At 39.4% G+C, this 18,108-nt stretch overlaps 1 protein-coding gene across 2 annotated transcripts in view; it reads right to left on the bottom strand.

Moving 5' to 3' along the window:
* Window positions 1–18,108, bottom strand: part of WWOX (WW domain containing oxidoreductase) — a 525,798-nt gene that overhangs the window by 222,205 nt on the left and 285,485 nt on the right. The window contains exon 10 of one of the 2 annotated variants that reach the window (XM_026060585.1): window positions 1,802–2,271. The exons of the other annotated variant lie outside the window; for it this stretch is intronic. Coding sequence (XP_025916370.1) covers window positions 2,239–2,271 — 33 coding nt within the window. The 3' untranslated portion in view covers window positions 1,802–2,238. Of the gene's footprint in view, window positions 1–1,801; window positions 2,272–18,108 lie in introns of those variants that run through there. 2 annotated transcript variants of the gene reach the window in all.

Below are 18,108 nucleotides of genomic sequence, written 5' to 3'. Positions count from 1 at the left end.
AAACAGGAGACTGAAGTAAAATATTATCACCATTGTTGCTTAGAATTCACAGGAAACAACCTTAAGGTATGCTCTCAAAATGCTATACAGCAGAGTAATCACCAAAAGAACAAAGTTTTAAAACAATACTTGCAACTATACTGCACGTGCCCAAAGATACTCACAGCAACAGAGAATATCAAGTTAAGGTATCCTTCTTTTAACATACACGAAATCCCTACACACTTCTTGTATACCACTTCCACAACTGACCTACCATCCTATCAATAAGCCTGATAAATCTCCAATACGTATGATAAAACAACCTATTAGTAAAAGACATTTAGGCTTGTCTGGTGGACATCTGCTTATGAGGAATCTGAAAAGAAAATGGGCAGCTCACAGCATTTTGGGGACTTCTTGTAGGAGCTGACTGGGGTTACTGAAAAGCAAAAGGAAAAATGATATGGCTTAAGAAGGAAAAGAAATGCGCTTTTACCACAGTTAAATAAAAATGCTATATGTATTGTTACTGGCAAAATTTGAATAAAATAACTGCTGCTCTAGCTAATCCAGTTCTAGCATAAACAGGTGACTGTCATTCTACAGGAATATAAATATTTTTTGTGGTACCCATATTATCTGCAGTTATTTATTCTAGTAAAATACTAATTTGCATTTACCAAAGGATTTCTGAAAAAAGTCTTCCTAAGAAGAGGGCACAAAACTAAGTTAATAAATCATTCTGCTCCAGAGCCCTGAAAGATATGTTAGGGATGATGTTTTACACTTTCAGTAATTTTAYAGCCATTGGCTTAACTTATTTTATAGCCTTTACCAAATTACAAYTAGCATTTGAAAGAATTCAACTTGCTTGTTCAAAGAGCGGGTCCCTTTTTCTTTCAAAGTAGAGCTTTCCTTCCAGAGAGGAGTATTGAACAGCGCTTACCTGACCTATGGATTAATCAGAATGTAAATATTRTATTATTTCAACAGGCAATTCTAGTGTCTGCATTTTCTGCCATTTTTGTGTAATTAGGGAAAATTAATTTACCAGGGGACCCCTGAAGTTTTACCTCATTCCCTACCACTATTTGCGCTGGCCCATATTCAAAAGTAATTGCCTTCTATTCCATGTCTCTTGGGGCTATCACCTCTAGACTACCTCGGAGCAGGAAATGTCACCCAGGATTTGGAAAGTTCACAGATGAGTGACATTTTTCCAGTAAAACCGTACCGTAGCAGTCAGTTCCAATAGGTTTATCATTGTTAATGAAAACAACTGGAAATACACTGAACATTTTGCTTCATGACTTAAATCAGTCTCTAGCTATATTAGAGACACAAGCCAGTGCTCTAGGACAGATTATCCACATCCAGCTTTTATGGTGTGTAAATGCATCTGGTACTAGCTATTGTCAGGTAGGATAAATGAACTTGATATACCTCAGAGCAGATCCTGTTATGCTCTTAACCTATACCATCTTTTTTTCCCACATTGTTTTTGATTTGGAGGCCACATATTAATATTCAGCTGCAGYGCAATATCCTTCTATTCAACTTCACAGCCTTTTTGCAGCCTGCATTCAAAAGCTTTGTGGGCTGCAGACCAGTGTTTGGAAATTCCTGTTAAGCAGGTTATCCGGAGATAGAAATGAAGAAACACACTGAATCATCTGTGTGGTAAATGCAACCCGCCTCTTGTCATTGGGTTTCATGGGTTTTCACCGCGAAATAAAAGACCAAGGCAGACTACAGGGATGAGTTACAGAAGTATGTTCTATTTAACTCAACAGTGTCAGGCGTATAACGTGCCCTTTATATCTATAGTTTATTTTAACACATATCAAGAAGACAGAAAATTAGTGATCAATGTAAAAGGGAGCATGGGGTTTCATTATAAATTAATGTAGGAACACTCGGATTTCAATGATGAAATGAACATGAATCTTGAAAATTGTCTGTCTTTATGAAACAGATGAAAATTATTACAGTATATAACTTTTTGGTGACATTTTACTGCAAAGGGCATATTGTTACAAAATTTAGCAATGATGTAGCTAACAGAAATACTGCAGGGACAGATAAGATTATTTATGTAACATGATAAAACATGAAACATGGATGTATATGTGAGTCATCAGGTTGCAGAGGGGGAAAAATACTTTGCCCTGCTCTTAAGTGAACCCTCCAGTTAAATCAAGGAGCAACACGGATGGGACTTGTTGGGAGTCACGATGGCACAGCAGCAGTCAATAGTCAAATGAAGTCCATGCGATCAYGCTCTGGTGCCTAGGAAGTCGGAAGAAAGAAAAAAGGGAAAGAAGGAGAAGTTGAAAGAAAACCTCAGAGAACATTGCTTAGATTTCCAGYTCAGTTTTCAATTTTTCAAATACAAAACATCCCTGCAGCAAGGTATGAATCCCCTGATAACTGGACGAAGAAGTCACCCACTGAAAATGAAACTAAATAAGCAGAATCTCTGTAACTGGTAACATCGTAGCACCAAATTCCACAGATCTGGTGAAAGTTCTCTTCAAAGGAAGTCTAGTCCCCTAAAGTGAGCTAGAGAAAATCCATAATCTCAAAAGTGGCCCTATTCTTGGAGGCCTGAAATTAAATTCAGACTCTGGGATATTTCTAAAATGGAAAAGAATGGAAATGGAATGAATACATATATCAGTTCTGATATCAGTAGAATAGAGAAAGTTCAGAGTTAACAGAAACAAGCATGTGGCATGATAATAATAATGCAGTCTTCATCAGCTCAATGAATCTTGGATGTACAGTCATTTAAAAAACAATTCCCACACATCAAAACCAGATCAACTTATACATGCAAAATTTGAACAAATGCTGCTGGACACATTCCCCTAATGCAAAATGTGACAGAGAAAGTAGTTTTTCATACAAAAGTGAGATCAAAGTTGGGTTTATAATGGAACTAAAATTTTAGTCTTACCTAAGAAAATATTTTCCCATCTGTAAGTTGTCAACATTATTCTCATTAGCATTGTAAAACAGAATTCAGATCTAAATTACTTGCTGTCGTTAATTAGTAGAACCTACATTCAGACTTTGCCTCTTGCTTTTGTTTCTCTTCCCTGTCTTTGCTTCCCACCCTGCCAGGATAAACCATTTTTGTTACATGCTCAGGCTTCAACAATTCTACTGATATCACTGTGATTTCCTTTATGAAAACAAAAAGACAGTGAATGAAAGAAAAACAGTAAGAACAACCTGCAAACTATTATAAATTCTTAACCCACCCACACAGACTGTAAGCTATGAGTAAATGAAAGCAAGAAGATTCAAAGATAGAAATAAAGTTGCATTTTTATCTGTAAGTATTTTGCAAACAGAAGATATTAAAATCTTGAAGAAAGAACTTTTTACACTCTTACGAGCGTGCGCAAACCACAATTTCAATTTCTTCTTTTGACTGGGGTTGGTTTGACAACATCCCTGTAATCTGAATTAACAGAGATGTTCATGAGGGGCTATATCTTGGTTGGATGAAACTCATCGAATCTCAGTGGCGTGCCAACCATATTCCCAAGCAAAGAGTCACGGGATTTACAGTTTTCCTGAATGACCTACTTTAATCTGATTATCACATTGATATTTTTACTGTATATCAGACCAAAGAGGATATCTCTTCCTAAATACAATTGAGAGAAACTGGACAAAGAAAGCAAGCTAATGCATTTTTCTTACACTTGAGAAATTTTTGTCTTCTCTGATTAGCCACACTTCTTATTCATGAAATATTTACAAAAACCTTCTTCTGGAGAAAACAGGAAACCAAAGTCCTAAGCACAGTTGTATATGAATACCTCACAAAGAACTGGGTGCACAAGCGCAGTTCTCCTCGCTTCCATCAAAGCAATACTTGCCTTAGGAGCAGGAACTAATATTGTTCAGCTTTGATCGACCTTCTAATGCTTAACCAGAAGGGGGGAAAAAAACAGAAGTGACATTATGGCTCTACTGCATTCAGAAGAATTTTGGTGTGGACACGGGAAGCTAGGTTTTCACCCAGTACATATGTAAAACATTGCATGTGATCTAAATTGTTTTTTCCCCAGGAATAAACATAAACATAATAAATTCAGTTTAGTACATTAAGATTTATCATTTCATATTTTGAGCAGATATATCAGCATTCTGTAAAACTGAGCACTTCACTACGATGTCAATGTAAAAATGCTACCAAAGGATTAAAGTGCTTAACACTTACATAGCAGCTGAACACAACCCAAGTAAATGAATTAACTCCACCGCCACAGAAAACTGAAAAAAGAGGAGGATTAGAAAACACAGGATAATTTTTCTTTCAYGTATCTGCCTTACTTTTCAGTTGGATAAAATTTAACATAACTGTGCTTTCACTTTTTGTATGTAATAATAAAGGCACAATAGAAATACTATAAAGGTAAAAAGGGAATGGTGCAGTGAATATTTGCCTTAATGTAAAATAAACAAAGCACACACTTATGAAATATGAATGCCAAGAATCACAAAGTCTGAGCCTGGCCATATAACATRTACAAAAGAATATTGTAATCCGCTTTAAAAAATCCAAAGCGTAATGTGCAAAGAAGCCACCCATGAAGATTTTAGGTCTGAACTTTCAGCAGATGCGTACAGCTATACATATCCTCATTTGCACGCAAAATTGCGAACTTTGGGACAGATAAAATTGGAACTAAGCAATGTGACCTAGAGTAATATATTTTGTAATAAATAAGCTAAAATCACAAGGCCTATGAGGTGTTAGAAGCAATACTGTAACTGTTGACTACCAGTTATTTGATTTTACTTATTTTTTTTTCTTTGTGCCTTTGTTTTCTTCCAAAGGCTTTATTCATTTCTCTCTTTATCTCTGAGGAGGGGCATGGGAGCAGGCAGCCCTACTGGATGGGGGGATTTTGGAGGACAGGAGCTCCTGTGAACTTAGAGGTTTACGAAACATCAAAAGGAGTCATGCGTGGGTCATCATCGGCCTCTTGCATCTTAATTTTATCTAATTACTCAGATATAAATAGCCAGATGTTTCTGGAAGTTTTCAAATGATTGTCTGACAAACAAATTTCAACTCCAAGCTGTAACCAGAGCAAGACGCTCGGCTGTGGAAGAGCGCTGATGCGGTGCTTGTTTGGACACGCCAGGACAGTGTCAGATGGGACCTCCGCTTTCTCAAAGTCCTTGGCTGTGTAAAACCCACTGCCCACTGTGAGAGCAGCACAGTCATGAGGTCAAAACCTATTYGCCTACTGCAAAGGGCAAGGAGAGGCCCTCGGGGAGCTCGGAGAGCCTCCTCGTAGACCACAAGTCCGAGCAGGACACGGTAGCCGGGGCAGCAGGGAGGTGCTGGCTGCCCAGCGGCCGAAAGGTGCTGCTCAAGCAAACGCAGCAAAGAGCCTGAGAAACGGCTGGAGAAGAGAAGCCAGGCAAATTCAAGCAGCCTAATAGAAACAGGCTGAACCCGGTTCCCGGCGGCTGCAGCGCTTTTCTTGTAACAGGGTTCGTAATCTCTACCGACCTCGAGTACTAACAGGCTACTACTAACTGATTAGAAAAAACACAAACACATTAACCTTGCGGCGAGGAGACAATAAACACCGCAGATGCTGTTCGTAAAGCAGCAAAGAAAGTGGTGTTCAAAAAAACATACACAAATTTCTACCCATCTCYGGATAATCCCTGCACAGGGAACGCAGCACCGAACATGGGTAGTGTTTGGAACATGTCTAAATCCAGGGAAAATACTGCGACTTACAGTTCTTTAAGTTGTAAGAAGTCCTGATATCAAGTCCTGACAACAAYTCACATGCAAGTTCCATTGCGTATATGTATTTATGATATACATGGCCATACACAGGCTTTGTGTACATAATCAGTAATGAAACTTGTGATTCAAATGCTCTGTAGCAACACACTTTCCGTAACAGCACATGTAAAATCGCACTTTCACTTGTTCTGTAAACCAGCTATATTATCTATCTGCACCCAGTCATTTACACACTATATTAATCCAACAGTGAATATCTAAAATAAGTATGTGCACATCATATATGCACGTGGCATATATATATATTTATGTGTGTACCCAGCATACACACGCACACATTTATATTTATATATATTTATGAAAATACATTTTATAGGCAAACCAATCACAAATAAGGTTTCCTACAGCTTTGTTATAAGGCTTTTTTTAGCCCCCATGATTTCTTAAGTGTAGAGAAGCTTTATTCTGTGGTTGTAGGATTTCCTACCATCATATTTTCTTCTCTGTATCACCTCCTTTCACTGAAAAGAGTTTATACTAGGCTGCCACTTYTGTTCCCATGTACAAATTTTATATGTACAGATGTGTCTGCATCCCACAACTATGAAAAACAGTACAGCAAAGAAATTCCTCAAAGGTTTAAGGACTTTCTCTCTCTCTTTTTTTTTTAACCTGTGGTTCCTTGGACAGTTTGCTCGTTTTACTCAAATGTGGTCCACGAGACACATTTCCAGGGCATTAACTTTGACCGGCGCCATTCTTGCTAAACCAGCCCTCTGGCTAGCGCGTGGTTTTTCCRTTGCGAAACACCCTCGCAGCCTCGCGCAGAGCGCCTGTGAGCGCGCGTTCGGTTTCGGCACTTCCGAAGGAAACYCGCCGGGAGCCCGCCCGGCCTGCGCACTTGCCCGTCTCCCTCCGCGGACTAAATCGGCCGAGCCGATGACTCCGTGGCCGAGCCGCCCGGCCTGACGAGCAGCGCTGCCCCGCTAGCTCTGAAGACATTGGAGTTAGTTCCTCAAGCTTGAAAGACAAGTCGAGAAATTAATAATGGGTGCACATGCTCCTCACATGGCACAGGGGCAAAATACGGAAATGGGAACGCACTGCCGTGGATTTCCTGCAGTACTGGAAAGGGATTTGTGAGTAGCAGACGACCTGCACTCGCCCGAACCTGAACGTGCAGATGGGTATCGAGCACCGGCATGACTGCATGTGGCTGTAAATTTAGGTAACTGAATGGTGATGTGATTTTACTTTGAATTGCTGATAAAAAGAGAGACAGAGACTACTTACAAACGCGATCAATGCAGGATTACATGTATTATTTAGTAGTTGAAGATAGAAAACTGAACTAATAGCCCCCTGACCTGATCCAGTATAGCATCAGCCCCACATTTTCTTGGGTCATTGTTATTTGAAAACAAACTACAGAAATTTGCAGTAGATGAGTTTAAATATTACTATTTATACTCTTTATAGAAGAACACTTTGTGGCGAACATATACACCGAATGCCCTTGCCTGTCCTTTCCACCAACAGGTCCTCATGAGCCAAGCAAACTGCTGGTGTGCGAGCTCTTGCTGCTTTTTGCCAAATAATGCAGGACTGACTAGGTAAACTCTGCAAATACACACACAGTAACAATGGCAAAAAACCACACATTTCAACAGCCCCTGGAAACGTCAAAATATGCTTTTAGCGTGTTGAAACAAGTAAGCAATACTGTTGTCTCCTTAATTTGTTGATTTGGGTTTTTCTCCAGACCTGTAAAGACCAGTGACACGCAGAGAAAGAGAATATGTTTGTTCACCACCTTGTCCAACAAACTGCACATTATATAGAGAGAGGCATCTTTGTGYTTAATGCTACAGTATATTGAAGACGCTTCCCTATTGTACTTATTTGCTGCGTAACAAAAAGTTATCAGCCTGGAGGTTTAATAACACCATTACATGAAATTTGAATGGATGTTAAGCATACATATAAAGTAGCCTTATATTCAGAATGTGTAGGTTTAGACTTTTTAATTCAAGCTGACTGATTGCTGATGAAATTGAGTTAGCTAGTAGGTTTGTAGGGGTAATACCAGACACTCTGCAAATTATTCCATCAGAGAAAAAGCCAGAAGTATAGGAAAGACAAGACAAAACCACCAAACATTCCCACATTGCTTAGTACACTATTCCAATCCATCAAAACCTTTGTTTTGGAGGTGACAGAACAAGACTTTGTCTTGGGGACGTTTCTAAGGAAGACTCTACTCCCTTTGCATTTACACCGAATGCTCTGAATTAAYGCTTCTCCTGGTCACCAGAGCTTGCTTGACCATCTTCTCTGTCTGGCTCAAGTACTTCTTCACCTGCTTTCTGGTTTTCCTAGTTCTAGTTTGGCCACAAGTGGTAGAATAAAACCGCATGTTTTTTCCTGGCCASTGCTTAAAACAATACACTGTCTTTAACTGCTTCCATTCTCAGTGTTTATTATAACCAGGGACCAACTCCTATAATCTAATGAGAGCCTATAACTGTCTCTTTTTATAAAAATGCGATGGCATTTATATAATAAAATACTACTGATCCACCGTAATTTAGGAAACGCTGCTGCACCCAGTGACAACCACCTCTCCACTTAGGTGCCTACCCTAAGCCTAAAAGAACTTGCAGAAAGGAGAGGAGCCAATCTGCTTATCTCACATGCYGCTAGACTGAATGACAGCTTTAAACTAACCCACAGCCAGCACTGTGCACACACATACAAACTCCAGACAAAACCCAGAGGCAGAAGCATCTGCTTTTGAAGAGCAGCCTTAGAGATGGTATTTGGGGTGAAAAGAGGACTTGTTCTAGATTTGTTCTCTGACTACTTACTCCACAAGTTCTGCATGGGGTCTCGCTGTGCCACTGGCCTGCTGTTCTCCCTGCGCACCTCCGTGCCAAACATGAACGCCCACAGGTATTGCGACCAACAAAATTAAACAAGCTACCCACCACACACAACCGATTTTCTGTTATAATTTCCTGCAGATCCATGCAAATCAGTGAAGTTTCTCCAACGCGCATAGCTGAGAATTAAGCACACTCCTTTCTGCAGAGCGTCCACCTCCCGTCAGTCCAGGGCAACCTAACAAGTCACTGCTTTTGAATCCTATACAGCAGTTTTCTGTACTGCCACAAAACTGTCAAACACTAACACTGTTATTTCTTTATTATTGCCGTCTTGAGCCTTGGAAAGAGCATGTTCTTTTCTAAAGACCCTGTTGCGAAGAACCTATCACATGAAGAGTAATGATTATGCTGCTATATAGATSAACTTGCTTTTCTTTTTTCTTTCTTTTTTTTACATTCTTGATTTGCTGAAGAACTGTTTAAGGGAGAAAAACCAACAACGACAAAAACGAAACCCAAAACTGTGGGAATGTTTGATTTTCTTGGCAGCACTAGTATTTATCCCTTACTTAATAGGAATTCTTCCCTGTGTTAAGAATGTTGATTTTAGAGCTAAAAGATCTAAACATGCAGTATTTTATCRGTATGCTGTTTTTCTCCCCTCTCTGTCCAACTTTGGAGCAGTTAGGAAAAAGCAAATATTAAAACAAAAATTACAGTCTTTGAGTGTCTGTGAAAATTTATGTACTAAAAAGCAGCTGTAAAATTTTTAATGTTTAAATTAATGTTTTATGTTTACAATAAAAACTCTCCAGCCATGAAGGGCTTTTAAAAGTCCTACATGCTAAATACAAGCAAAACCAAACCAAACAAAAACACTCCTGTGAAACCCAGATTCAACACATGAAATGGCAAATAGGACTTTTGTGTGGACTTCATATGTTTTCATGTCTTGCTCCAAAGAAAATTCAGGAATGTCAAAGCTTCAAAAAGGTGTGGTTAGAATAGGGCAGCAAAAACGTTGTAACTCCTCAGTAATAGGTTTTTCTGCAATTCTGAATGTATGTGTGATGGTTTACGCTTTCATTTGAACTGTGYGATAAATAACCCAGTGTCCTTCCTCACCCGTTTCTGCGAGCTGGAAGCAGCYGATCCTCCGCCGAAGGCTGAAACAAAGCAATGGGTTCAAAGAGACCATCATGCACCAGCGACTGCAGACCGAGGAGACGAAATATTGCCAAATCATACTTTTAAAACCAAGAGCAATTCCCGTCATTGGATGCGACGGGAGTATAATGCACGCTTCTCGACCACGTGGGTTTCTTTCCCTTTGGCACCGGTGTTTCCCTCTCAGACCYGGAGAAGTCGCACTGCTGCAGTTTTGCCATTTCTGTCCCGACCGCGCTGTGGCTAGCGAAGGCCAACTCTTAGCACAAGGCACCTCAATTACCTGCGCTGAAGTTCAGCTCTAAGTTAACACGAGCAGCCACGGAGCCCGCTCCCCGGCCGCCCCTGAGCCCGACTTCCCGCGCCCGCTGCCCGCCCTCTTGTCCTCTGCGGCGCACGGACCAGCCCCAGATAGATACACTCAGCTTGAATCACCTATACAAATCTACCCCACAGCTTGAAAGGATTTTGCAAACTCCTGTCAACCTGATTGCCAGACAGCAATATGAATAACTTTGGCGCGAAGGGGCTAGGCGGGAGGGCCCGGGCTCTCCGCCGCCGCACGGCCGACGCCAGCGCATCTGCCGGGGAGCACCGGATCCGCCCCGGCAACTCGCAAGGACTCGCTTCTATTATCAGTGCATTGAACGACAACAAAAATATATAAATCCGCTCCATCCCCCCCAGCCCAAGAATTAAGAGTTAACTTTCTCAGGTTTTTTTTGCCATGCACAAACTTACGAGGGTTCGTAGGCCAAATCCTACGCAAATAGCTTTAACTCTTATCCACAGTGCTATCTTCATAAATTAATTTGAGAGCCACTACTTTGTTCCAAAAGAAGGGATGGAGGAACACTTTTTTAACTCCTTCTTGGTTAGASGGAATAAAAATATTTCTGGAAATCATTTTAAATGGTAAATATCTTTTTTCTTTCTCTAAAAACACGATAGAAACACCAAAACCACCACCAACAGAGACTATYTTCCTCATTTTTTCTATTATTTGTTTGCAGTAGAAAATATTTCTCATGTCAATYCCATTTTTAAAGTACACATCACTCAAGAAAATTTAAAACGGTCAAAGAGCAAAAGCACTAATGCACAAGTTTCAATGTTTATTTGGATAACTGGATTAAAATTTACTCCGGCTGATAACAGTGGCTTCACCTTCCCACATCTGAAGTCTTTGGTTCCACTAAGGGCAACCACAGGTGACTAGAAAAGGCCACTACTGCCTGCCCAGGACCTTGCAGATACAGGCCTGAAAAATGTCCAGGTCCTAAATATACCCTTTCCAAAAGAGATCTCGACGCTGTTTAGAAAGTGAGGTAGCACTTCTGAAGTACACATGTATAAGGACACATATTTAGATTATTTCCAAGCTGCTCTTGGTTATTTACCACAATTCTCTCCTTCCTTCCTTCCTTCCTTCCTTTTTCACTGTCTACATGACTAGTTTTGAAACTCACTCAGCTCTTCCTTCAGTCCTTATGCATCCATAATTAATTTGTCCGTACATCATGATTAATTATCTTTTAAACACACAGAATACATGCACTGCTCTTCTGTACATGATATTCATATTGCTGAGTATTTGCCCAAAACAGATGAGGAGTTTAGACATTTTATTCATTTTATTAGTTCATATTAGGTCTATGACAAGCAATCCAATTAAATTAAACATCAGATAAATCAAGATTAAAATATCTCTCTTTTAAAGCAAACCAAGCAGAAAAAAAAGATTTTAGATTTTACTCAGTTTCCCCTAAATTTGGAAACCCTCATGCTTCCTCATAAGGCCAACCTAAATGTTTACTACCATGTAGTAAAAAGGTGAAAAATGTTTTTAAAAAATGAGACGAATTAAGTGGAAGTGCTGCTCTCAGGGAACATTTGGAGGATAAGAGAATATCCTGGGCAGTGTCCCTGCCGCCTGGGCCCCTCTCAGGCGCCTCCTGGCGCCCCTGATCCTGCCGTTGTTGCCGTGACATTGAGAAGAAGCCACCCCTGTATGGTCTTGGCCATAGCCATAACTCTCGACAAGAGGTTCTTTTCTAGCACACCCTCCGGGACTGAAAACATATAGATATTACGCTATGTATTAACATGAGGATTTCCTGGCCTTGGAGAGTTTCAGATCAGGCTCCTAGTGTTCCAGACATGGTTCAGATAAGCAACTTATCCACCGACTACCTTAGCCTGCTCACGTATCTGGTCGCTGAGATTTCTCACCTCACCACTGTAGTTAAAACTTACAATACAAGGTTTTTACGGTGCAAGGGAATGTCAAGAGCGCTGCAGCACTGAGCAGAGAGGTGAAACACATTTGAATACAGTCATTCCTAACTACCGGTAATCTAAAGATTAAAAACAAATAKACACAATTAAACCACAGGGGCAGGAATAAGACTACCTGCACTTTCTGAAATCTCCCTACAGCAATGATTCATATTGCAAATGGGATTTTTTTATACTTAGCAAAGAGGGAATTTGACAGGTGTGTTAGTCAAAAAGGCTGAAAACAGATTGCTACAATCTGCTTTAACAAAACATATATTTAGAATTATCATTAACAACACAATCTTACATATATACGGTGCTTTTTACCTACAGAGCTTTACAACAGAGTTCAATATCTCCACTATGAGCAAGGAAACTAAGAGAAAGGGAGAATAAGTTGTATTTTCTTTCTACAGGCACATTTTAAATTACCATTTTCCAGAAGCCAACTCGACACAGTGCAGTCCCCGCTGCTGGAGAAAGCTTACCCTCCATTGCTCTCAATGAGCAAAGGTCTGACCCGAGCTCCTGTCCTCCTCTGCTCCTACCCGAGGCGTCTGAGCCGGCCCTGGAGGGGGACGTTTTGCCCTTACGTTGTTCACTGCTCCAATCTGCCGTTCTCAAGTATGGGAGGGCACCAGATCACTGGGCCGGCTCCCCTCCCAAATCTCTAAACAATGTTGACAGTAAAATATCAGCCACAGCATTACCTACCAGATAAGAGAGTACTCCTGAGGCTCGCACACCCCAATCAACTGGGCTGCATTTAAAAGAGACTTGTTACCAATAATACCAGACAATTTCATATTTACTTAAATTAGCACTAAAATAAAGATGACTCACTTATCTTTCGGCTTCTATAAATAGCGATTTGTTTCTCCTTCCTCCATTTCCTTCCCTCCCACCATCCTTCAGTCAGATGCACAGACTTTGCTTTTCTGCTGTGGGGAGGAGGGGGGGGAACACAAATAGTTCTACAGTTTTGTATTTAGGCTAAGTCATTCTGCAACAYCGCAGTTTATGAGATCCTAATGTAGATGTACTGGTCCACTTCTCCAAGCAGCAGTGTGGCCCACACGTCCTTCAGCCCCAGCGGCACAGCTCAGAGTTGGGCTTGTGAGAGACACCCGGGCTCATTACAGGCTGACAAAAAACCCAGTGGCCAAAAAGACTTGTTTCTTGCTTGTTTCTTCCCATAGCTTCCAAACAACCGTTGTTATTTCAGTTACCTGCATTGCAATGCACAGTGTCAGTGCAGTGACAGTATTTACATTAATATCTGCCCCAACAGTCACTCTGCAAATACAGCCGAATCGTTCCACACGTGAGAAAGGAGACAACTGGCTTGCAGGAATGCGATGTTAAAAAGGGAAGCRCCTCCATGCTCTAAGAACGTCTGTGCAATAAAATTCACGGTTTTAGCATGTGCTGCCCTGGTAGCACATATGCATCATGACAAAAATAACATGAACATCAGCAGAAGAGCCCCACGTCCCAAGAAGAGGTAAGACATCATCGTATCAAACTGCGGGTAAGCTCAGAGAAGCAAAATGCCTCCCAGCACACTCTACCACCACCAAAACCGCCAGGGTTCACTCCTGCCTCCATAGCTTGTCAGCTTCCTTGCCCATAGTTTGTCTTTTTTATGGCATTACAGATACAATTGTACTTAAATAAAGCAAGCACAGCGTCTTCATCTACACTTTAAAGAAATATTTATCAGCACAAAGGAGGTCTCTCCCTGTACGCTGTTTACAATGTTTTCTGTCCTCAGGCTGCATCAGGATTTGCTGTGGAAAGGTATTTGGAATAACTTGTGAATCCCTGCCCACTCCGGTTGCACCAACCGTATTGCAAAGCCTTGCACACTAGTAATCACGGGGCGTTTCTGGCCCTGGGAGYGCTCGGTACAGAAGAGCAGTAAAAAAAGAGGGTCTGTTCTTTTCTTATTTAATCCCCTCTGTTGAAGCACTCTTAAAAATAAGAATAAAATATGAACTAAGATAACAGATGCCCTTAATGAGGCCCTCTGTTACTCTACCACAGTATCTCTGAAAAAATAAAATATATAGATGCTGTTTCAGCAACTAAGACAGTCGAATTACAGAGAGCCGAAAGTTTGTGATTCTTTGGGGCAGGGGGTTATCATCAGACGTGGAGGAATAGCTGGCGTGCTCGGAGGCAACGATACAAGCTGCAGAATACTAAGATATCATCTGTCTCCGCTTCCCAGTATACTTCTCTTGATGCCAAACTGCACTCCCCTCCTTAAAACTAGTGGTAAATAAATTAATAATTCCAAAAATGAATACATTAAAAACATGCAACGCAATTTCCACTTTATGAGGGAGAGATTTAAAGAGCTTTTAATGCAAAAAAGTACTGCTCCTTGTTTAAGGGAAACATTGCCATCCTATCAGATAATGGCACTTAGTCCTTTTTAAATGTATAAACCGAGAACCCTGGGTGAGTTTCATTTAGAATAAAAATCTGATAAAATACGTGCAAAATCTGTCTCGTGCTTTTAATTTTATGAACCAAAATAAATAAGTCACTCTAAAGACTCCCAAGCATAGATCCAAATCCTATTAAAGTCTTTTTAGACTCAGAAGCATCCATATTTAATAGTATTTCAGCAGCTGTGTGGGATCCACAGTACATTTATATCAATTGCCACTTACAGTATGGAGCCTATGAACTGGAGTTTCTGATTAACCTAGCCTACATGGCACTTGCACACGATGAACACTACCTGAGCCTTCATCTCAAACTTTCCATAAGATTATGCATGCATGCACCGGTGATAAGCACAACTTTGCAAAGCACAAAATCTTTCCTTTATCAGCAAACATTATTTGGCGTTTGCTTGTTGCTCTAGGAGAAAAAAAAAGCTAGCAACAAGTAGTATTAATGTAAGAAATAAAGCTTTATACTCAATATTTCCTAAGACCAGAATATTAAATTTAATGTCACTTTATGGATCTTGTTTAAAATAACTGCTTATTGTCTTCAGAAGCAATTAGCTACTGGAATTGAAGAGGAACCCGTTACAAACTGGTGTCTGATTATTACATGAGGAACACAATTGGAGAAACTATACCCTAAGTCCTTAGCAACCAAAACGCACAGAATCAAATGCAAATTTGCAGTACAGCATCATCATTTAATATCATAAAACTTCTCTGGGTACTTTTATAGGGTCAGATCTCCTCATTTTGATCCAAAGCTGAATTTGAAGCACTCTCATCTGCCTTTCTTTACAAGCATTTACTAGTTATTTGTAAATATTGCATATGTGCCTATATTTCTCTAAGACAAGTTACAATAAAGTATTCAGAGACTCAGAAACTGGTTGCCAGGGATTTACAGATAACAATAAAATCCAAAGAGTCATTTTAAAATCCAATACTGACTGCAATAACTTTTAGTTCAAAATTGCCATCAACAATTATCACTTACTTAAATAAAACAGAAGGGGAGAGTCTCAAAAGAAGTGCAGGCATGTCACTCCTATCTTGACAAAAGAAACATATTTTTAATCTTCCTACATCACAGACAAATCACAGTAGATCTCTAGTCACTTTAGTACAGTAGGGGAGAAAAGGAGGAAGTTACACATTTTCAGACACTAACAATTTAAAATTAAGACAAGAACAAATATTGTTAGTAAAAGCAAAAGACAGTGGGGAAAGCAACTCAGCTTGTGGAATAACAATATTGTTAAATAGAAACGGTTGTTTTCTGAACACAGTCATTTCATAAAATGTACTGTAAAGCTTTTATATGTAAATTACCCAAACTCAGAAACCTTTCACTTGAAATTGAATTGTGAATAGCTTGAAGTAGAACACTTTAGTGAAAACGTGCTTAAAATGAACAAAACCAAGAACAACTAAGGCACACACACTGTTTCGCAGGGAAAAATATCCACTGCAAATAAATATGTCCGATTAATGTACTCTTAGCAAAAAAGGACAAAAATTTGGCTTCAAATATATTTAGATAGCCTCTGYTTAGGTGCATTTATGTTTTTCTTTTTCATAGGTACCGATTACATTAGGTAAATTATGTGTACTAGCACCAAATAGACAACTATGCTACATGAAAGATTAAAAGTACTACAACGGAAAACATAAGCAAATATGATACAAATAATCATATTAAAACCTCCCATCGCTAAGACACTACATCAGTTCAATTTCCRTATGCTTTTGAACTAAGACGCATACGATTCCAACTATCTATCRTTATATTTTTTTTACCTGTTCGCATCCCTTCAAATAACCAAATCACATATAATGGTCAAACTTGTGTAACTGCTGTGCACAAAACCAGCACGCTGGATACTTGATGAYGGGAGCGTAGCAGGCAGGAAAGTCTGTGCTTACAAAGCTCACACGGATTTTTCAAGAAGTTGCATATAAAACAATTGCAATATCTGCTGTTTTCATCAAACTTACAAACATATTTACCTTTGGGTTTTCTAGCCAGCCTGGGACCTCTAATGATGTACCTGCTGCAAATGCTACTTGACACAGACCATGTTATTGGAATGGCAGCCCCATTTTTTTCTGGTGTGAGTTCCCAGTAATTTAACAACTTTAACAAAACTAGCTGCAATCCCCTTACCAGCAAGTAACCCATATACAGATTCTCAGTTTATTAAAACTCTCATCCCATAGCATTGAAGAAAGAACTTCTTGGTAAGGATGAGTTCTTGGCAAAATGCATTCTGAATTTGCTTATTCAGAATATACTTCCTCCTGGCTGAATATGGAAATCTGAGTTTATTCCATGCTTGGAGCTTAATTCTCCCTTCGGATGGGAACGGGGCTCCAATTACTGGAGTAAGAGCCATGGAGACATTTGTCCTAGGGCAGAATTTGGTCCTTCATTTATCAGTTTCTGAGGATAGCAGACAAATTTAAGTAGCAAGCAATAAAACACACACTGATGGACTTTTAAAGCTAAGTTCTTATTTTTAGCTCATGTCAGCTACGAATAATGCTTGAAAACAAATTCTAATTAAAAACATTAACAAATCAAACATGAAAAATAATCTTGGGCCCAAGTAAACCATCAGTGCAATGCACAATTCCCTTAACCTGAAATCTAAAAAGTTTTGAGTTGGATAAAGTCTGCGCATATAAGTCCACGAATGAGAGAATATAAAGAATAATATTAAAAACTCCCTATTTATCTCTCTCTAAATGTACTCATGACACACAAATGAATATGGTACTACTGAACAACATCTGCATAATGACATAATTGTTTCCAAATGTGAAAAACAAGTACCAAACCCAATGAAAAATAATATCTAGGGCATTCATAAAAAAGACAAAGTATAAATTAAATAGTTCATATTTTCTCTATGAATGTATGTGAAGACAAAACAAAAGCTGTATTTTGAATCACCTTCCATAAAGTGAAAAATATTTGCAGTCTGGCAGTTTTATATCATTGTGCCTTCACAAGCAAAAATGCCGTTTTATTAACATTTATAATCTCTCTGCCATTAAAGCAACTGCACTGAAAGTGTAGCTAAAATGTATAGTATTTTTATATTAGAGGTAAGGCAACTTAGTGTGACTGAGAAATAAATAGTGTAGTTCGTTCTTTTCAGGTATTGAAGCATGTACATTCCAATATATTATATGACTATCTTGCTAGGCATTAGCTAATGATATAATAAGGAGGATGGCCAGAGATTTAATTCCCACAGATGACATATTGTACCCAAAAGATTCAAACAATCACATAATAAGCAAATACCGAAAATGGCTTACAATTAAAATAACTTAAAAAAAAAAAAAGACTGTGTAAATTCCCATCTAGATTAGCTGAGATGGGAATCTTGTTCCATCTGTGCCAGGCTTCTGTAAGCACTAATTGATACGTGTGAAAAGCTGAAAGGTTACACTTCTACATGATTCTATAATGTTTTGTTTAATTTTAAAAGGATTTACTGAATGTTCCCCAAGACTTAAGGCTAACTCAAGA

The sequence above is a fragment of the Apteryx rowi genome, unplaced genomic scaffold (assembly GCF_003343035.1).
Source record: "Apteryx rowi isolate R43461 unplaced genomic scaffold, aptRow1 scaffold_1, whole genome shotgun sequence".
Taxonomy (NCBI): domain Eukaryota; kingdom Metazoa; phylum Chordata; class Aves; order Apterygiformes; family Apterygidae; genus Apteryx; species Apteryx rowi.
Note: the sequence above shows the minus strand (reverse complement) of the source record. Positions and strands in the feature narration are given on the sequence as shown.